Here is a 23,180-nt window from a genome sequence, read left to right as displayed (position 1 = left end):
AAACAGCCTAGAGAGGGAGGTAGGCTTGCCTCTCATCGAGATACCTGTAGATCAAGAGGGTCCCTATGTACACAGTCAAGTATTAGGGAAAGACAGAAAGTTTCTGATTGATACAGGGGCAAGTAGGACTACTATCAGTCATGACGAGGTTCCAGGGGCTCCGCTCTCAGGCTCTAGAAATGTTTCCCTTGGATTTTCAGGAAAGCCTATTGTAAACGAGATTTCAAAGCTAGTTACTCTAGAAGTTGGTCCATTGTCCCGAACTACTGATTTGTTACTTACGAAATCGTGTCCAGAAAATTTGTTAGGTATTAAAACATTGAAAGAATTAGGTGCAGTAATTTGCTGCTCCCCAGAAGGAATACGATTGTTTTTAAGAGACTTTAAAGGTCACTACATATTACGCGATTTTGATCCAAGATTATCCAATGTACCGCAGCATTTATGGGCGCAAGGTCCAACTGATGTAGGTTTTATGCAAATCACACCCCATCGTGTGACTCTCAAGCAAGGTATAGTCCTGCCACGGATCAGACAGTACAGATTGCCACCTGAGGCTGTAGCAGCCTTATCCAAAATTATTGACGAGCTTATTGCTCAAGGAGTGGTTGTAGAAACTGACTCCAATGTATGTAATTCTCCTATCATTCCAGTCATGAAACGTACTGATCCAAATGCACCTCCAGTATATCGATTAGTGATTGACCTTCGAGAACTTAATAAATGTATCATACCTCAGTATCCAGTAGTCCCAGATATTTCATCCCTATTAACAGCCATTGATTCTGAAGCTACATTTTTTACTGTAATAGACCTCAAGAATGCATTTTTCAGTGTTCCCATTCATCCAGACAGCCAGTACCTTTTCGGTTTTTGTTTAAATGGAAGGAGCTATAAATTCACACGAGCTCCTCAAGGTTTCACAGAAAGTCCTAGTATTTACAGTCAAGCACTTAAGAGACAACTAGACAACATTCACATGCCAACAGACACTGCCCTGCTCCAGTATGTCGATGATCTACTGATCACAGCCCGTTCTGAACGTGACTGCGAGCGAGCGTCACTTACAGTTCTGTATTTCCTAGCCGAGATGGGGCACAAGGTGTCCCCTTCGAAGCTCCAGTTCTGTGTCCAGCAAGTGATCTACTTAGGCCACTTACTGTCCAAGTGGGGTAGGCAGTTGACACCAGACCGTATCCAGTTAATAGCGAGTCTTCCACAGCCCAAGACACAGAAGGAGGTACGTGCTTTTATCGGCCTTACTTCTTACTGCAGACAATGGATTCCTCAGTATGCATTTCTAGCAAAGCCACTGATACAGTTAACGACACAGGAGGCAGCCGTATCGACTGTCCTCCCTTGGACATCTGAACATACATTTAGTTTTAATGAATTAAAGAAAGCCTTATGTCAAGCACCTGTTCTAGCTACACCGAACTACAGTAAGCCTTTTACACTTTTTGTCACAGAACGTGATGGTACTGCATTATCTGTTCTCACACAAGATCAAGCAGGACAGTACAAGCCTTGTGCTTATTTTTCGAGCACATTAGATCCAGTAGCCCAGGCTTTGCCTGCGTGCCTCAAGTCAGTTGCAGCCACAGCTCTAGCTATCAGACAAAGTGATTCCATAGTATTAGGACACTCCCTGACAGTACAAGTTCCACACTCCGTGGAAGTTCTTTTAAACCGAACACAGACTCAGCACTTGACAATTGCACGTTTAACAGGTTATGAACTGATACTGTTCCAGCCACACATAGAAATCAGACGCTGCAACATTCTGAATCCTGCTACTCTGTTACCGTCAGTTACTTCAAATCCTGCCACACATGACTGTGTGGAAGTTATTAACACTATGACTAAGCCAAGACAAGACCTGACAGACATTGCATTACCTGATCCCGACCTGACACTTTATGTGGATGGTTCATGTATGAGAACTAGTACAGGAGAACTAGTAGCCGCGTATGCAGTGACTACTGACATTGAAGTTATTGAAACACACCGTATTGACACCCTGTCTGCTCAAGCAGCAGAGCTAGTTGCTCTGACCCAAGCCTGCATACGTGCCAAGAACCTGAAAGTAAACATATATACAGATTCACGTTACGCATTCGGAGTTGTACACGACTTCGGAGTGCTCTGGCAGGAGAGAGGTTTCATGACTTCTCATGGAACCAAGATTCAGCATGGTCTCCTCATTCAAGCTCTGTTAGATGCAATACATTTACCGACAGCTATTGCTATCATGAAGTGCAAGGCACATACGAAAGTTACTGACATCATTTCCCAAGGTAATGATCTAGCAGATCGAACAGCCAAGCTTACAGCTCAGACACCAGACATTCCAGTTAACAAGACACAGACATCCACTCCAGAACAGACTACCTGTATGACAGTTAAGGACCCTACACAAGATGTCATAGACATACAGTTACATGCTACTCCTGAAGAAATCAAGAAATGGTCCGAACAAGGAGGGGTCCAGACAGATCAGGGATGGGTGACGAAGGGAAAAGCCACATGGTTTCTCCCCGACTCTATGGTTCAAGTCATTATCAATACCGCACATAGTCCAACACATCTAGGAGAAAAAGCTATGTTAGACAGTATTCAGAACCTTTGGTTCAACAAGCACTTACGAGCTGCAGCCAAGCAGAAAGTCCGTACTTGTATGATATGTTGCCAATTCAATCCAGGTAAAAGTGTCCCGGTGGAACAAGGTGGATTCCAACCTCCTGACCACCCTTTTGAAGTCCTCCAGATGGATTACATTCAGATGGAGCGATGTCGAGGTTTCAAGTATGTCCTCGTAGTTGTATGCGCTTTGTCCAGGTGGACAGAAGCATATCCAGTTCCAGATTACACAGCAGCGACCACTGCCAAGCAGTTGGTTCGTGAATTCTTCCCCCGTTATGGACTCCCTAGGGTCGTGTATTCTGATAACGGCCAGCCATTCTCATCTGAGTTAATGAAACATGTTTCCCTTCTGCTAGGGTACCAGTGGAAGTTCCATTGTGTGCGCCATCCTGAAGCAGCCGGTCTCGTAGAGAGACATAATCAAACCCTGAAAATCCGTATTGCCAAGATATGTAAAGAGAAAGGTGTAGACTGGCTAGTTGCCCTGCCAGTTGCTTTATTCTACATGAGAATGGTCGCACATTCCAGATCAGGTCTGTCCCCGTACGAGGTCGTATTCGGCCGCCCCCCAAACATGTGGGGTACACCTAGACCCCGCAGTATTACAGATGTTTCCAGTAATATGTTGACAGATTACCTAGCTTCCTTGATGTCTGCCCTACACTCTTGTCGTTCACAGGTTGCCGCTGCATTTCCAGATAATACCGAAGTGAAACCGCATGAGGTCATCCCAGGTGACCTAGTACTGGTCAGGAACTTTGATCGTTCAAGTCCGCTGGAGCCTCGCTGGAAGGAGCCGAGACTAGTCCTTATGACCACCCGTACGGCCGTGAAGTTGGAAGGCCGCAAGGGTTGGGTCCATCTGTCGCATATCAAGAAATTTCATGGAATCCGAAAAAAGACTTTTAATGACAATTCCAAAGACTGTTCCATTTCTAAAGACTGCCTGAAACAAGACTCTAAATCAGACATTAATCTCAATCCCGAACTGAAAGTTCCTCTGTTAGAGAAAACTCCGCAGCAGGAGTATAAGTTAAAACTCCGGTCTAGTAAAATAAGTCAGCCAGTTTAATTGTCTAAGTCCCTCTCGGGTGAAACGGTTAGACAGGTCCCTGACATGTATGAGATAGACCCCCATAGTGAGAGAGTTAGTCAAAACTCTATACGATGTATCGTCATTCTAAGTTTCCTATTGTTTCTAAGTTTGATGGTTACCTGCACAAGTTATGCATTACATTTATGTTTTCCAATTTCTCATGTAAATAAGTTTTCTAATGCTACAGTAGAGCACACATTTAGTGATCTGCCTCCTCACGAGCTATCCTATCGTCTTGCTATGCGTAATAATACATTCATCCGAATGTTACACTATTCACACCAGACCAGCAATGCCACTAATTGTTGGGTGTGTGGTCGACTCCCCCCTTTCCAGACACCGAAGGGCGTTCTGCCACTCTTTCCTTATCCGTTTTCACATAATGGTTCGTGTGGAGCATGGTCCATGTTAACGTCATCTTCAAATGATATGTCCCTTCTGAATAGAACATGTTTCCCAGACAAGCAAGGTCTCTCCCATAGAACAGGGTTAAATCTAGAAAATGAGGTTTATAATTTAGGTAATTATTCTTCGAATTTTATGGTCCTGAATGTTCAGTCTGATACTACTCCAGACTTACCTGCTATTTCAGTACTACCAGTCAAAGGCGAATTATGTGTCAGAAATAATGGTTCCGCACATGTAGGACATAGTGATTGTACTACTACTGTCGAGTATAGTGACAGTGGGAAATCTATTTTCAAAGCCTCACGTCATTCTTATTTTGTTTGTGGTCAGACCGCATATGTTCGTCTGCCCCTCGATTGGGATGGAACATGTTACATTGCCTTTCTACTGCCACCATCTGATTATCACAGAAACACACATCTAGTACACGTCAGACATAAAAGGGAGATCGAGTCCCCAATTGTCGATCAAACTGAAACTACTCTAGAACAGTATCAAGACTTTAATAAAGGTTTCTTCTTCTTTATAGGCCCTGTCCAGAATAGTAAGTTAATACGTAGGTTAACCAGAACCCTTGAAGCAGTAGTGAATGAGACTACTTCTGCTCTAGGTAACTTAACCGAAGAGCAATCTGCTATGAGATTTGTCGTGCTCCAAAATCGTCTCGTTCTTGACGTCATACTGGCCGATAGAGGAGGAGCATGTAGAGTCATCGGATCTAGTTGCTGCATTTTCATTCCTAATAACGCGCCGTCTGTTTATTCAGCTATAACCAGACTTCATAAAATTGCCCATCAGTTACACCAGAATCCAGGCACCTGGACATGGTCCGGTTGGCTCTGGAGTATCATATCTGCCTGGGGATGGAAAGTATTGTCATTCCTGGGTATTGCAGTAATGATCATATTCAGTTGCTGTCTCTGTTTACAATGTGGCCCTGCGATTTGCGGCATGTGTGCTACCTCTTGTATTCCTAGTCCTAAGTCCCGTTCCAAGACAATTCGAGACGAGCAAATGATGCTGTATGAAATGATAGATGGTATCATGAATATAGATGTTTCCTGATGGAAACGTAGGGCACAAGGAGGGAATGTGGAAAAGTAAATTTTGCCATGTTATATGTGCCTACGTGTTCCCCATGTTATGTCATATGTGCATGATCGATATGCATGTATTCCCTTCTGATCAATTAAAGACGCAATTACAGTTGTGTCCATCTCCTGTATGCCAGTTTTCAGTCCTCGTGAATACAACGAATATTAGGCCTATGTAAAGCTACGTTGCCACGTTTCACAGTGTGCACGTTAATTCATTGAATTATCCCCGTTTCTAGGCCTCAAAAGGGCCCGGACTCAGATTCAGCTCCTGTTTCCTGAACCCTCTCCGAGGAGTGATACAGCCCCCACCTGTATCCCTGACCCTTAGCTTACTTCCTGCCACGCAGTGCCCGGCTCGGCCTGGCTCTGCCTCTCAGTCTGCCAAGAGTATGTTATGTTTCCAGTTATCAGTCCAGCCCTCCTTCTCTGCATTCCTAAGCTACTGAATCGCATCAATAGTTTCCGTCATGGTCTAGCCTTTATGTCTCCATGTAAGAGAAATACTGTATTAATATTCATAGAATATTCCTCGCACACACACTACATGTAGAATTATGCATGCACCAGTCTTAATGTCTGTTAGCCTTTGCCCTGATAACTTTTGGATTATATCAACATGTACTCTAAACACCAGATACTAGATATGCCTGGGTACATGTCGCTCTGACACTCCAGACTTTCGTCTCCTCTTCTAGTGCAGAAGTCATAGCCCCCAGTTCTCCCTAGTAACACGTCATTGTCAGTTTGAGCGCACCACTAGGTTAAAGGTCCCAGCTGCTCAGGTAGCCCCCTCCATGTTTCCGCCCCGTTTATGACATATTCTGTTACGTTTACATCACATGTCTATGTATACGCCCTGTACACACCTCTTGTTACACCCACTTTATGCCTTATCTTTCGCGACTGCTACAAACTCCGCCTACTGCTACGCCTACTATATTGAATGTAATGTATTCTGTGTAACTATAAATATTGTGCACTGTTATTAAAAGTTAGCCTATTCCTGCCCCCGGCAGCTGCCATCCTATTCCCGTACAGGCTGTCCTGTTCCTGTCCTTTATGCTTGATTAAAGCCTGTCAACTCCAGCTACCTCGAATCTTGACTCTTATTTATTGAGCTACCTGTTTATTGATTATAGTCAAAAATAGATCCGGTAATTAATTATTTATTTACCACAGCCCGGAGGGTGAACCGTGCACTCACCCTGCCCATATCCAGGGAAACTGGCAGTGTCCCTAAGCTAGCCCCAGGGGATGGGGTTCCGGGGCCATAAAATGGCTCTGCGGAGGGGGGCGATGTGGCCCAAGGGGTCTCTTCAGGCTTGGGAAGCGCCCCTCCTTTATTAGGGCACCTGGTCCTGCGGGTATGGGGTCACTAAAGCCTTTTTAGTCTCAGAGTAGGGGGCCCTGCACCCCCTCTCCTTAATTTACCGATGCAGTATGGAGTTGCAAAGTCCTTTTCAGGCTCGGGGGTTATACCCCCCCCCCCTTAACACAAATGCCGCACCCTGCCACCACACACCGGGGTTTTTATTATTGAAATGGGTAGAAGTACGCTTTATTTTAATCACAGATCGTTGGTGAACTTGTGGCAAAAAATAAATAAAAAATAATGACCCCTTGCCTAGTCCCTGTGGGGCCCCACCACCATGCCTAGGGGGTCAGGGTATCTAGTATCATGCCAGGTGTCCTTTGCATTTTTGTTAGTACTCAGGACAGACCCCAAGTCCTAAGGTGGCTGTCACCAATTCCTGGTTGATGTAGTGGGAGCCAACCACATCACAATTTGAGATATTTTGGGTCCACAGATCTTTCACAGTTAGATATATACAATTTTTTCTCCAAAACTGCTGAACAGGTGAACACTAAAACACAAAAATCTGTCTTTCTGAACCAAGATCTAGTTTTCTCTAATTTTTTGGTGCAAATCTGTTCAGCAGTTTGGACTGTGGCCGTGGTAGAACGAATGAGGAAAACCTGTTTTGGGATCTACCCGTATTCCTCACCCCCCGCTTAACTAGCTTGCCTAATTAAAAGGTAGCATTTTTTTCTGTACGTTTTGAGGAGATTCATCAAACGGCACAAGAAATTATTAGTAACTCCAAAACGGCATTTCCTATGGAAATATGATCCTACCTATAACTACTCAGGGGCAACCACCACTTGGTATTACATATCTGCTTCATTATACTGCATTAGTCAATTAGCTGGAGATTATACTTTGGCATCAGTCAATATTGCAACATACACACAAGTGGTTACTAAGTGATTTTCCAAGATGCAGCCACTATTGCGATTGCCTACGATGTAGTTACCACTGCTGCAGTTTTTAAAGTAATACGTAGCTCGGGACTATCTTCATAGACCTGAAGTAGCTGACTTTATTCAAAATGTTGGCGACATCTGATGTAAACATCAAAAATTATCAAAAAGATTTAAAATCTTATGAGTGGTTTTTATTGGGGGCACTACCAGTGGCGAATCAGTTTCAAGAAAAAACCCTTGCACATGAAAGTGACTTGATCTTCCCATGCTTTCATTCTTATCACTTAACATCCCATTTATTTAACAATGCAAGATTGATTAACGAGGTCCCTCTGCATTATCTTGACAATTTTAGCTTTGATTTAATGTTACAAGATAAATGCATGAATACACCTTCTAAATGACAATTTGTACATAATTCTAAATTGGTACGTTGCTGCATTAAGATCACTTGCTATGTGTCAAAGCCAACTATGCAGTCAATTAGAAATTCTAAAGATCTGTGCCTATTCCTCACCAACTTTTACCTCCCCCAATCAGAACGGAACTGCTTTGGGAGAAAGGCGGATAGTTATAGCCATGGAAATCCAATCTCCTGGTTTACGAGTGTTTGTACTAAGATGAATAGTCACTTTGTTTGATTTAAATTTTGATTTGATCAAATCAAGAGTTCCATCGAAAATCATGCCCTCTGCGAGATTGGGAACTCCAGGACCAAAGCAGAAACTGTTTCCTCAGATAGACCATGCTATGTTGAAATTGGACAATGGGACAAATAGGTGATACAAATTAAATACAAGATCCCTCTTTCAAACACATCCTAGGAAAAAAAGAATCTAGGAGCAGGGACCTTAAGAAAATCTGATAAAAATATATACATTTAAAAAAAGTTATCTAGATGGCTAACTTGCTCTTGCAACTCAATTCGGGCGAATGAGCATTACTGCTTTGGCCACTGCCCCAGAAATTACAAATTGCTGACTATCAATGCTTGTATATTTCAAACTTTCCATACAGTTCTCTACAAAATGATTCAGAATTATTTATTCTTGTAAACCTCTGCCTCCAATTTCCGTTAAAACATTACAAAGTTGAGAACCGTTTAATACTAATGTTAGTCAAGATTTGTCCTCAGTTGAACTTCAATCACACTAAGGCATTAAAAGGGCATTGTAACTGTCTCCCGCATCCTATAATGTAGCCCTTGCAGTATAAACAAGGAAGCTGTGAAACACACTGGTTGGAATCACATATTAATGACTACTCCACTCCTCAGTATTTTGTGGGAGGGGGTAAACCAACCTTAGCTTATTACAGGGGTCCTGGAACTGGGGGGTAGGGCCCTTTAGAGGGGCGTCAAATGCACCATAGGAAGGAGGGGTTTAGAAGCATTACGCTGAAAAGTGCTTTGTTTTAGGCAGGGTAAAAAAATGACCTGCAATAAGCCGCTCTGTGATGAGCCATCTCTAACATCTTTTGTCACTTATATCCTAAATGGGATTAGGTGTCAAAACCGAAGAGACTACAAATGGTCTTCAAACCCCCACCTCTACTCCTAATCACACTGTGGATACTTTTACACATTGGTAGTACCTGCCTGACCAGAATAGTATGTGTGACAGTCATATCTGATTGCATTTTTAAAACTGTAAAAGAACTTAAGTGCAATTTTTCTTATCCAAACAGTACTTCACAAAATCAGGGGTCCCTCAAGGCTATATAATCCCACCCATGCTTTTCAACATCTACATGAAGTTATTGCCAGCATTCAGTGAATTTGAGCTCACATGCTATAACTATGCAGATGTGACAAATACTCCTTAAACTGGAAAACCCAAGATACATTTGAAACTCAAAAATCTTCAGTTGCCTCAGAGCAATTGATCAGTGTATGACATGGGGCCATCTCAAATTGAATGCTTTCAAAACTGAAATACCCATGAGGCGATTGGAAAAATTATGACACTCGGCACCTGGTCTGAAGGTCTGGGACCACCTCCTAAAGTATCTAAGGAAGTAAGAAACCTAGGAATTACTGTGGATTCCAAGTTATCAATGAACGCCCAAGTGGACAAATTAGCAGGATCAAGATTCATTACCATGAAAACTCTGCAACGCACCTTCTCCCATCTGAGATTTCCACACATGGTCCAGGGTTTTATCTCTCTTGTACTGTATAGTACACCAATAGCCTCTACCACGGATCATCTTTATCAACTATGAAAGGAACACAACAGATTCAAAAATCTGCTGCCAAACTACTCCTACATGTAAAGCCACATGGGCACATTTCCCCTGTTTGGAGGTAATTGGACACCAGTTGCCAGAACATCTACCTTCAAGCTGCTTTGCATCACCCACAAAGCAATGCATGTAACAGGACCACTTTCATCAGGAATAAAATCACCAAATATATTCAAAGGAACCTCCGCTCAGGATTGGCACCTTGCCTCAAAACCCCACCATAGAAGAGTAAAACTAAAAGTGGTTCAAGCACTGTTCAAGCAGCTAAGCTATGGATTTAAATTGCCCCCGAACATAGGATGCACAGATGACAATCTTATCTTCAGAAGACTATTCACGAGTTGGATCTTTCCTACATAACCATCATACTCAAACACTAGTGTACAACATATCCCAGTGTTCGCAAACATGTATAATTTGGTTTTATGTATCTAGATGTGTATTTCTTAGTACAATTGTGTTAGATATGGGGGTCTCTAGTTGGCAATGGTTTGCACCTCTGTCCAAGTAGGGACCCTTCTTCCTAGTCAGGGTAAGGGGGGCACGTCTAAAATAACCCCTGCTCACCCCCTTGGTAGCTTGGCATGAGCAGACAGGCTCATCTCAGAGGCAGTGTATAAAGCATTTGTGCATACATACAGTAACAGTGAAAATACTACAAATGGACACACCAGTTTAGAAAAATAAGCAAAACTTTATCTAATCCAACAAGACCAAATATGACAAAAATCCAACATACAATCCTGTAAACATTGTTCCTTTGCAAGATAACCTTCAATTTGCAGGAATACCTGAAAAATACAGATCTTCAAGAGACTGTAGCTCCATCCAGGGCTACAGCGATGCTGAAAACGACAGTCTAACAGTTCCTGCCGACCCGGCAAATGCGTTATCAGTAGTTTGAATGTAGCATTTCTGACACATTTCTATGACAAAATTGTTACTGCAAGATCAGGTGATTTCCTTATGTCTTAACGTTTTTGATTTGAATCAAATCAAGTGTATTTACTATCAAATCTGTCAACCCGCCACCATAACGATATGCGGGAGGGTCCACCGGGGATGCAGCGGTCCCGCACCTGCAATTATGATGCCATCGCCACCGCGGCGGTGGTATCCCCTATTCCCAGCATTGTGGTGGGCGGTGCTCCCTGCACCACCCGCCACAATGCTGGGAATGCACGTTGTGCATTGGCATGCACAAGGTGACAAGCACCGCGTGGTGCCTGCCACCGTGTCCATGCCAATGTAAGCGGCTACCACAGGTACCCTCCAAGTTCACCCCCAACTCCCTGGGGGACCGCAAGTGGCCCTCAATAGCAGTAACCTCATGTCTTGTCATGCCATGAAAAGGCTGCTCACTCCCATGATCATAATATGGATGGCGGTCCATATTAAACACGTTTTCCGTGCAGCGAACGAGTCAAGCGGCGGAAAACCGGTGGACAGTTTTTCCATCTGCCGCGGAGCCCCCAGCCATCCTAATGTGGCGGGGTGTCATTCATGGCAGGATGGCGGGAGGATCGACCCCGCCGGGCCGGGGGTGGCTACCGCCGGCCCTGCGGGGGCGATCCAGATGCCATCCTAATGGGCCCATTAGTGTGAATGTTGATTTGAGATTGCATTTAGGCTGGCAAGTGTTCCAGTCAGTTTATGAAAACCCTTCATATATAGCCATTGCCCAATTTCTTGAAGCCTCTATTTGAGGACATGGAACTTCTGTCTAAAAAGGAAAGTGCAACACAAAACCAGCAATATTTCTGTGTGCAAATTCCTAGAAATCAGCCCATGATTTTTTTATATTTGTTAATTCTTTCAATGTATCATGATTTTGTTTTCATCCCAAATACATTTATTTTTCAGTTCCATGCAGTGGAAACTTAACAGAACGTCGAGGTACAATTTTGTCTCCAGGTTACCCCGAACCTTATGGCAACAGTTTGAACTGCGCCTGGAAAATTATAGTGACAGAGGGCTCCGGTATTCAGGCAAGTCTACATTCTTCCACCCACTGTTATTGGTTCCTTTTCATTTATCACAATTAAAAGAATTGATTGAAATCTATCTATCTATCTATCTATCTATCTATCTATCTATCTATCTATCTATCTATCTATCTATCTATCTATCTATATATCTATCTATCTATCTTGCATCATACTTTATGCATAAAGAAAAAAACTTGACAATTGATAAAAAGTAAATAAGGCATTTTTCAAGCCTTATCCCCCTTGGAGTGGGGGACAACACCTTCATGTCTTTTGCACCAACTCAGTAGTGTTGACAATGTGAATGCCACTTTCCCACACCAATGGTGCAACAAAAGTTCAACCTGTGAGGCAAGAGTGTTACGAGCAAAATGCTGAGGTCACAATGATTGAAAGTGAGAACAGTCAGACCATTTGCACTTGTAGCTCACCCTGCATAAGCTCCAGTCATGACAGGAGAGGTACTGTTGGAAACAGGAGATTCTCCCCTTTTCCAATGGAACCTCTCCATAGTTGTGCACTGCAGAAACACAATCTCCAAGCAGGAAGCTACCCACTAACCACCAAATGGCCTATGGGAGGGAACACCTCCACAGGCATGTTCACGTGCTCCCCTAAAACAAAATCCAGTTTTTCTGCTTTCCCCCTAGAAGGTGCAATTGGGAATCTGACCCCAGTCTGTCCCTCAAGGTAGTAGAAAGCCCTCTAAACCCATGAAATTATTTCAGTAAAAAAATAATGCAGTGGTGGCAGCTGGCTCTGGCATCAGGAGAAACCCGCAGCACTAAAGGCGTCGATAGTTTTTCTGCCCCTTGGCAGATTGGGGCTTTATCTCAAATCTTCCCTCCCCAGGTGGGGCAGTAACCCTGATAGATACCAATGATTTTAATATATATCTTAAAGAATGTGGGTGGGAGTGGCTGCCCAGGTTTGGAGCAACTACCACACTACTAAAGTCCCCAAAAGCTTTAGGCACCCTTGGGGCAGGTTTTCACCCAATCATTTTCTCCCAGGGGGCCAAAAGCCCACTATACTGAAGGGATTCCAATATTTATAAAAAAGGAACGGGCCATGGTGGCCTGCCCTGTCATCAGGCCACACCCCCGCCCTTAAAAACCCCAGTATTCTTTCTGCCCCCCCGATCATATTTGGAGGTTTACCTCAGTTAGTCCTCCCAGTTTGCTATTATTTCTACTAGACACAGGGGATTTTTATATTCATGATAAACAAAGTGGGGGGTGTTCCTCCCAAGCATCAATTTTCACTCCAACCCTAAAAACATTACCAATCTTTCTGTATATGTGGGGCATATTAGGGACGTATCCAGAATCTGAGGAGAGGGACAGGGCAGAAAGTTGACTAAAAAAAGAGAATATCATTTCAGTAAGTGAAGGTGGCCACAGAGTCTTCCTGAAATCCCACTAACTACCAGGGAATTTAATATATATAAGAAAGAAATGGGGTGGTGACCGACCAAAGCTGGCATCATCAATCCACCTACTCTTAAAGACTCCAACAGTCTTTGTGCTCCACATTGGGAAGATTGGGTGATTTACCAGCAAACTGCCTTCATTTAGGACCGGTGAGGGGGCGAAATCACACTAAACACCAGTGATCATTGTATTTAAAGAAAAAATAGACTAGATTCTGGCCTTTGTTGGCATTGGGCCATAACTCCTATCACTAAACCCCCAACGGTCTTTCTGGCCCCTACCTGGCCAATTGGGGAATTTCATTTCAATTTTCCCTCCCTGTGATGCCAGGGTGTCGGAAAGACCAACAGATATAAGGAATAGATTTTTAAATCAAAAATGGGAGGGCCGACCCGTCTTGGACTTGGACCATACTCCTGAACCCTAAAGTCAGAACAGGTATGTTATGATTATTTGTAGTGTGCGCACATCACCCGACAGAATGCTGGATACTGTATTACCATTGATGAGTGATGACAGGAGCTCAATTATCCATTTATCTCAATGAATATACAAATATTATATTAGAATAATAATGTTAGATAGCCACACAAAGGCACAGAAGATTGAAATAAAATGCAAATCCATCTGTCATAATAAAAAGGTGTTCTATATAACATTGAATATTATGACCTAAAGAAGAAGGCCCCTTATATGTATATAGATTGGCAGTGATAAAACAGTCAAATATAATCAAAATAGAATGGATCACTTGTACCTGTGTAAACAGGCTCATGAGTTGTGACTCTTTCTAAGAAAAACCCTCATTCACATACATAGGTGGTTGGGTGGTATATCATGATTCTCCGCCTATTTGTAACGTGACAGCATCATCATTGAGTTTTTGATATAGGTATGCTGACCTCCACCAGGAGTTAGACTAACTGATAGAACTGTAGTGACCAGAGATAAAAAAAAGGGTGCTAATGTGAAGTGTATTAAAAATGTACTACATCGCCATTTGAGAAGAGTCTTTAATTGTATGGAGATGTGGAAAAGTAAAAACAAAGTGGTGCGTGTGTAGATCAAGTTATTAATCTTACGTAATGGTTAGTCCATGTGAGCGGTCGACATGTTTCAGCCCCATTTGTGCCTTGCCGGGTCGAGGGGCTTTCTTCAGGGCCTGTAGGTGAATCTAGTTGCTGAATTTAACAACTACAATTAGTGGGTCATTGACTTACCACTCGTATTATGTCGTTATCAGGTCATTTGAACCTATAACTGTGATGAGAAAAGAAAACAGTACATGTATATACATTGTTGGTATTGTGCTGTAATTTAACACACCACTTGTAGTGATGCTGTATGTAGATCGTTTGTTATAACGAGTAGGAAGGCTAATATAGAGCACATATTAATGAAAACACATTTATGTGAACAGGAATACATTCATTTCTACGCGATGCGGCGGTAAACTCCAAACAAGTGTGTGTGTCCGTTTCTTGAAAGTTGCAGTGTGTCCCAAACGTTTTTTAGCAAATGGGGGATTTTTGGCTACAGAATCCTTGGATGTATAGTGTCAAGCTTTAGGAGGCCTGTGACATCTTGCTTACATCTTTTTGGGACAGAAAACTCATCTGCATGAGAATGAATGTGCACCCCTTCCCTGAGTGCCCAAGTGTACTGATGTCTGGATCCCTAATGCTGATTTTTGAAGGCATAGTCAAGCACATATAATGCATTTGTGTTATGCCCTATGCCTGTCTCATGGATTGGTGCATAGAGAGGGGTGTCCAGACCGGTAACGCCATAGCTGTGGAAGTCAACTGCCTTCATGAGGACATAAGCAGCATGAGCACGTTGGTAGCAGCATACCGTGTAGAGATCAGTAGGAGTGAACAGGTCTTTTTTCAACTGTGAAGCAGAACCCCAACACATAGCTTCTAAGACTCTGACCCTAAACCACATTTGATATCTGGTATTGGACTATGAAACGGGTAGTTTGAGATCCCAACAATTGTCTTCTACCAAGGAGCCAGATGTGTGAGCATGGGAAGCCCTGCAAGACCTCTACCTGTGGCCAACACTGAGGGCCGAAACCTGCTAGTCTTCCTACTGGGTGAGGGAATATCACCCATGAAATCCAAGACCACCTACCCTAGGGCCTGAAGCACCAACACCAGCCTGCTTTCCAAGATCAGTGTGCCCTGTGAGGAAGAGGAAAGCATTCGATGGAGCAAATTCCAGTGGGGAGTTCTCTCAATTGGACTACTTTTGTGAGGGAATAGCTGCTGCACTGATTGGGTCTTTGCCTGTGAGAAGGACAGAGTTAGCAATTCAGTGCCAGGAGAGGGCCACTGTGAATTGAGCCGTATGCCAGGAGGGACTGCTGTGGGAACGACAGCCATGCATTAAGGTCTGTACCTTTGTGCAGTATCGAGATGGTGACCTCCATCTCAGGAAGGTTCTCTGTGAATAATTTCCCTGTGCTGATAGGGTAGGAGCCTGTGAGCTGTGGTGACCCCTGCATGTCAGTGGGGATCACCGGGAGCATCAAGCAATGTGACCTGTTATGCCAAACCTGGGAGAAGTGAGGACACCATCAGAGCATCTACACACCATCACACAGGCAAGGGACCCAAGACACGATCATCGCAGCCAACCCCTGCTCCCCCCCCCCCCGGGAGATGAACTAAACACTTATCCTGCCAAAGGAGTCGTGGACAGCCTCTGGTCGATTCAAAAGCATGACTGCGAGTGCACCCACTGAGTGTAGTCGCCTAGGCCATGTGCGGCTGACTCGCTTGAACACAGTAGCAGCCACTGCGTGTGCCCCTAGACAGGGATCACTCAGACCTGACAGTGCGGGTAAGACTGTTTTTAGACCTGTTTGCCCTAGGGAACTTGACGCTCAATATGTGTGTTAGCGTTTAAATGCTATTGACATTAAGTTAGAGTCGGAGTGGACTCTTGAGACTCAGACTGCTTGTGAGAAATACCCAATATGTTACTGATAGTGAATGGAGAGTACCTACAATTGCTAACGCGAGGAGTGAGTGGGCTAGGCAACTGCCAAAGAAAAACCGGAGCCCTGAGGAGGACTGTGTAATTGTTTGTGTATGTCGTATTTTTCTTTAGTGTGGATTGAGGTAGAAATAAAATACTTTGTCTTTTCCATAAAAGTGAGTTATTGGTTGGACAATGACTCATTGTTGTTTTTGCACAGTTTGAGATGTGAGCCTGTGTTCACTATATTGTATCCACCAACCGCCCGTGAGGTTGTTGGAGTGTTTGGACCATGATATCTTGAGAGTCAAGTGCAGAAGGGATACTGGGCCCAGTTGCTCAGGATCCATAGTAGGTCAGACCTCAGGTCATCTTAATTAAAAGACCTCAACACCCCACCGATGGGGCCATTAGCCCCTGTGTACCCCGGGGCCCTCTGAAAGGGATTCTGACGCATCGCTATGGGGGACCCAGGAAGATAATGCACTGAACAGTTAGGTTAAAAATTGCATAGGAATAACAGAGAGAGAAATAACCCACCAGTTACACCTAAAAGAGAGTTCTTAATCCCTATTGTTATAATTCCAAATGTATGATTTGGAAAATTATAGCAAACATATTTTGAAACTCACCAATAAGCATAGTTACAAAAACAGAGAGGAACAGTTTATGTGATTCTAATATCTGTGTAAGTATGATGCAGGTAAAGTTAGAAGAATATCAAATGCACCTGTGCATTCAAGACAGAAATGGTTTCCAGCTGTCAAAGACTACTTTGAATGTACTCTTACATAAACAGAGCATGAAATTACCCATTCCCACTAAAGATGTTGTACAAGTTCCTATTTAGCATTGGAAGTTAACTGACCTGGAAAGCTAGACTAAGTAGGTTTGATTAAAACGGAATTGCTGGAACATTATAAAGCAAGCCTTCATAAGTCCGATAGGGATGAGTTAATCAAATGCGAGTGAGAACAATTTCCAAGACATGACAAGATAGCATAGCTACTAAACTCATCAAATGGCAAAAATGACAACAGTAGCCCAGCATCTGACAAAGCGTAAACCATGGTTTTCAACATTTACTATCATATACCATCACCAAAATTAGACATATTCTCTGTTGCTAAAGGTCCTTAAACACAGTACATTTAGATGTGGTAGTGGTAGTTATCTATGAAAACAAGGATAATATGGAGAAGCTAGATTGTCGAAATTAAAAGTTAAAACAACAATAAATATAATTGTCAAGTACTACAATGGCCTAAATGTGAAGTTAAACATTAATTGTCTAACATCATATTATTTTGGATCACACTAGAAAATATCAGTTGTTGGTAAGTGTAGGAAATATGAATTCCTCGTTGGCTGATGTATGCCCCTAGGCCAGACAGGAACCACAACTCTAGTCAGGATAAACTAGATACACAATAAGATAACCTGTGCTCGCCCTCTGGTAGCTTGGCACAGAGCAGTCAGGCGTATCTAAATGTAAATGTAGTTGAGCTTATATAGCGGACAGCTACCCGCAGTGGGTTTCCCGGCGCTTGCTTAGGGAACCCTTCCTGGTATTCCCCTGTGAGATAGCAGGGTATCCACAAGGTGAAAGTCAGGCATCCCGCCGCGAGGGGCCATTGTGGAGATTAAGCAAGCTATTGCCCAGAGTCGCAGAGTGTGAACCCGTGAGTCGCGGAGGCACCGGGGCGAGAATTATCGAGTGCGTGGAATTTTTAGCCCAAGACCCCACCGAGGCGGGGAATTGAACCCTGGTCCAGGACCGATCTCAGCTTCCGGGTCTGCTGCCTCTAACCCCTGAGCCACACTTCTCCACTATCTATAAAAGACAATGTGTAAAGTATCTGTGCTACACACACACAAAGCAACACAATGAAAACACCACAAAAACTCCATACAGGTTTAGAAAAATAGAGAATATTTATCTGAGTAAAACAAATGTGAAAAAGACAAACATCCAATAAGCAGAAGTCGAGATATTAATTTGTAAAGAATAAACCATAAATAGTGCGGTCAAAAGGTTACTTGAGGTCAAGAGGGACTGGTACAAATCCAGAGTTCAGGCCATCAGCAATAGAAGGCAGGCCGGCTACAGGACCCAGAAAGGTCCAGTTGATGAAATACCTTGGATGGAGCAAGTGGCAATGACAAGTGTCTGCTGCATCACCAGTGAGCTGCGAAAGGGTGTCTCGTGCCACCATTGAGCTCCGTTGAAGTACATAAAATGGATTGAGGTCAAGCTGCGCAGAGCGTCATCAAGCCGTGCAGGCCATGGATCCTCTGTCGTCGAGCAGCTTCTGTGTGGAAGGGCAATGCAGCAGCATTTCTCACGCAGTCGAAGCAATGCATCGCTTTTTGCAGAAATCAGCTGCAGAAGCCACTTCTGAAGCCCAGGTCAGAACCTGGAGGGGTCACCTCAGGCAAGGTAGGACTCACAGAAGGAAAAGTCCAGCAGCACCAGCAGAATTGCAGGAATTCTTTTGTGTCCCTGAGACTTCAGAAAACAGGAGGTAAGCCAGCAAGTTCTTGGAGATCACTTGGAGAAAAGGAAGAGTCTAATTCTCATTCCAACAAAGTCATGGAGCAGCAGGCAGCAGTGAAACAAGCCATAAAGCAGTCCTTCCAGAAAAGCTGTCCAGTTGGGTCCTTTAAGCAGCACAGTAGTCCTTCTGACAGATATTCAGTTTAAGATCTAGTAGTGTCTGTCTTTAGGGGCTCAGAGGCCCGATACTTATTACCCAAAGTGTCTTTGATGTTTGGGGGTGACTTCAAAGCATCTCTCTAAAGTGCACAATGATCCATTTCAACCCAACCCTGTCTGCCAGGTTATCTGTGGGAGGTACATCTGTGCTTTATGTGTGGCCTACCTATTGAAGTGTAAGTGCCAGTCCCTTCCATTCCTCCCTGCCCTGGAAGGCCCATCATAATGACAATGAATGCAGATGAATGCTCAAAATGCCGATCAGCCTTACCTTCCTGTGTTTTGGCTGTCTAGAGGGAATGTAGAAAGTGTGGCTGTCAACTACTCCAGATGTGTCTTGGAGACATGCTGTCAGGCCCATAGAGCAGAAAGTCTACTTTCTAAAAGTGGCATTTCTAAAACAGTAATGCTAATTCCATCTTCACCAGTAAGGAGGCTTTTTCATTACATTCCAAATATATGAAACAGGAAAGTGATACTCCTCTCTTATCAGGAATTACAGCTTAAAAGCATATTAGGGAAATCCCAGTGCTGGCCTACACAAGGAGTAGGCCTCAAAGTAGTGAAAAATGAAAGATGCTGCTTGTCACCACCAGGAGAGCCAATCATAAAGGTTGTTCCACCTTTCACTTACATTGCACCCTGCCCTTAGTGTTACTTAGGGCCTAACTTAGGGGTAACATATGTAATAAAAGAGGAGTTTAAGGCTTAGCAAATAGTTTTGAATGCCAAGTCGAAGTGACTGTTAACCGCAGATACGGACACTGCAGTGGAAGGCCTGAGACTGGTTCGAAAGGCTAATTCAGTGGGTGGCCCATTCAGTCCTGCAGCCCATTTGTAACATTTGAAGTACAGACCCTGGGTATATGGTGTCCCACTTTACGAAGGACTAACCAATGCAACAAATATGCATTCAGGTATAAACCAATGTCATGTTTAGGGCAGAAACACATGCACTTTAGCACTGGTTAGCAGCAGTAAATAGCTCAGAGTCCTATGGATAACAAAAAGAGGAGGAAGAAGGCAAACTATTAGTGGTGACCATTTAAGAGGGCCTTTTTTCAACCCAAAGTCTGCATCTATATTGTTAAATCATTACAATCCGATCCACTTTTAAACTGTGACACCCACATCGATTTTAAGGTAGAAAAACTGCTGCTGTTATTTTGTCAGTCTCCACCTATTAGCTTTTTCTCTTCTGGAATCAAGAATAAACGTTTCTAAGATTTACCACTTGAAGTTTACTGGGCTATGGTTATTATCCACGAAGCATCAAATCAAGGGTGCATTCAGCTGTTTTTTAGGGATGGCCAAACGAATAAAGTGACTTGTCCCCATCACCATGGTAAATACAAGAAGCTGCCTAATAAAACAAATCCGGTCACTAAAACAGATACACTTAAGAAAAAGAAGAAAATTATATAACTTAAATGTGCTAGAGTAGCGGTTGAAAAAATAAACAAGACTATAGACCAAACATATGCTAATTCCCACCTATTCTCATCTCATTTGTACTGCACTTCCTTTTTTCCTTTTCTTTCTATCCCTCTGAAACTGGGAGAAGAAAGTGAGGCAGAACACATAGAAGCTTAACCTTTCTTGCATGGGTAACCGTCAGCCTCACCTAATGATTCTTCATGCAGGTTACTCCAGAGCTTTACTAAAACATCACTAGTCTGTAGAAGTTAAATACAAAATGTTCAATTTATGTAGTCCCTCAATTACTTAACTTGTGGTTAGTGTGTGTTGAATAAAAGCCTTATGCACCGCTAATGATCTATATATCCACTGACTGGTCATTGATGCTGCTGCCCACAAGTAATGTGTCCCTCTTTTATAATGAATAAATATATTAAAACCAATGTTGCCAGATATTTTTTTTTATTCATTTTCACTTTATCACTATGTGGTGAAAACACATAGAATACATCAGAGATGATGTTTTTCTCTGTGAAATGTCAGCTAGTATCAGAGCTAAATACATCCATTTTGGGCAGATTTTCTTATTATTCACCCAAAGCAGGGCAGAAAGCACTATTACTGTGCTGCAGTCTGTGCAGAAGAGAAAGTAGAAATGCACCAGATCAACTAAGACATGGTGCATTTTTGCTGTCTCCCAGCGCTGACACAGTGTGTGCCACCTAGCACAAATGCAGGCACCCTTGCACCATGTTTTGTGCAGGGAGGGAGACCTTCCTGCACAAAAATAATCCATAATGACATATTACTCTTTCTTTGTGTACTGCACAATGCAACACGCATAGAAAGAGGAAGTAACAAGGAGAAATAAACATATTTCTTCTCTTATGCCTGGTTCAGGGAGGCATAACAATTTGACATATTCCCAGATTTGCTAGTTTTTGTAAATCTAGGAATGCACCAAAATCCATTGGTGTGTACATGGGAACACCCATGCTCCACCCATGAAGCGCCACACTAATACAAATTAAATCAACTCTGCATCTTTCCTGCCTTTCATCAGTTTACAAGAAAAAGCCCATTGAAATCCAGGCAAATCTGATTTGAGAGATTTTATAAATCAACGTAACATTTTGCTGTGTGGCTGCTTCAGAAAAATGACACTGCCACAACTTAAAATGTTGGTAAATCAGCCCCTAAGTACGAACAATTTATTAATTTGTTCATCCACTCTTAGTAAAGAAGCTTACAAACTACTTCTTACCTCCTGTATTGTTATATGTATTTGTAAAATCATTTATTTTTTTGAGTGCTCATTCCCATTTTGGTGGAATGATTCTACTAGTTTTTTTTTTACGTTTGTGCATTGGGGCATTGCTACAGTCACCACCCAAAAACACTATAAAGGTAGTTAATCCCCATTTGTCATATATTTTTTTTAAGTAAGGTTCTAGTATATTGTGTACGAAATACAACAATGGCCTGGAAATTAAATGCCAGCTATGGACTTAAACTTACATTACAACATCCACAATCCTTGCAAGGAAAACAGGACATCAGGCCTACATGGGTAGCCTGATTGCTGTAGCTTTTAAACCTGCAGAGAGTCAGAGTAGTCAAAATTACTCCTTTTGACAGGCTCTAATCAAATTAACATAAGGTAAGTGTCCCTAACTAGGCTTTGCAACCCTCAAGATATAGTACCGAAAATTTACAAATGGAACATGGACGAAATTAGGGTTACATGTTCCAACAGTGACTAGTTCTCAAAAGCCATGTTTCACTGTATAGGCTTGTAGATTTTTCCATAAGAAAATGCAAAGTGCAATTGAAATAAAGATTTTGTATCTGTGACTTACGACCTACTTCAAAGTTTATTCTACCACTATTTGTGATATATATTATTAACAATGAATGTTTGGATGTTTTAATACACTTATGGGAACAGGAACGTTTTATACAGTTACACTTGCTCTGCCTTAGGCCCTAATTGGCTAATTAACATTAGCCTGTCTGCAGCTGTCACTGTCAAGTGTTCTCTTTATTAAAACATGAAATACTGCTTGCAAAGACCATGGCCTGGGCCTGGCAGTATGGCCTGAATGAAAGAAGTGCCCCAGCTTAACCAAAGAATGGCATTTGAAGTGGTTACAGGAGCAACATTAGCATTGATAGGCCAGTTCCTATTCAGTTTATTGATGAGTGAGATGTTAACAATAGAGGTCTTTTGATTCCAGGTGAAACCTAAATCCTCCTGTTTCCAGTCCTAAAAGAGGAAGGAACAGGCCCAAAATCAGTTTGGTGTAGTTGATTGGGAGGGAACTGATCGTTATTCGTGACATACCTTTGGTTGTGCCACACGCCTACTCCAGGGTCATAAGGTTTATGCCATGTTGGATTTCTCTGAGAATGTTGCACGGTCTGCTAATCTCCTGTAGGGGTAAAAAAGATGTGCTGGAAAAGAGAGAAGGATCTTACTATCCATTTGTCATGGTATATCCAGGATTCACTCCCATCCACTTGCTAGAGAATTAAACAAACATAGCACCTCTGGACCTGTCAATGATTAGATGTCTGAAACCTATAAGGAAACATGAAGGTCTGGACCTTCTCCCACTGACTGAGAAGAGCACTCCCAGGGTCAGTTGGCTGATCTCCTGTATGACAACATGGACATCGAAAGATGGAAGAGACCTTTTTCTGGAGTGATGAGTTCACCAGTGAAAGGGGTACCTGACTAGACTGTGTAGGTGGCCTCTGCAAGAGAGGGTCTTAGACTCTCAGGGTTGTCTCTGAGGTCCTGACAGCCTAAGAAGAATGCCAAGAGGAGATAGTCTTAAATGTTGCAAAGTTGTACCAAAACTATCCACTAAGGGCTATTTGCCA

The 23,180-nt window shown here is 42.9% G+C and overlaps 1 protein-coding gene across 1 annotated transcript in view; it reads left to right on the top strand.

Moving 5' to 3' along the window:
* CSMD1 (CUB and Sushi multiple domains 1) overlaps positions 1-23,180 on the top strand; it is a 4,503,734-nt gene that overhangs the window by 3,159,887 nt on the left and 1,320,667 nt on the right. Inside the window, exon 35 of the mRNA XM_078647516.1 lies at positions 11,617-11,741. Within this exon, the coding sequence (XP_078503642.1) occupies positions 11,617-11,741 (125 nt within the window). The remainder of the gene's footprint in view (positions 1-11,616; positions 11,742-23,180) is intronic.

Source organism: Lissotriton helveticus, chromosome 6, assembly GCF_964261635.1.
Source record: "Lissotriton helveticus chromosome 6, aLisHel1.1, whole genome shotgun sequence".
NCBI lineage: Eukaryota > Metazoa > Chordata > Amphibia > Caudata > Salamandridae > Lissotriton > Lissotriton helveticus.
This window is presented reverse-complemented; position numbering and strand designations above follow the sequence as displayed.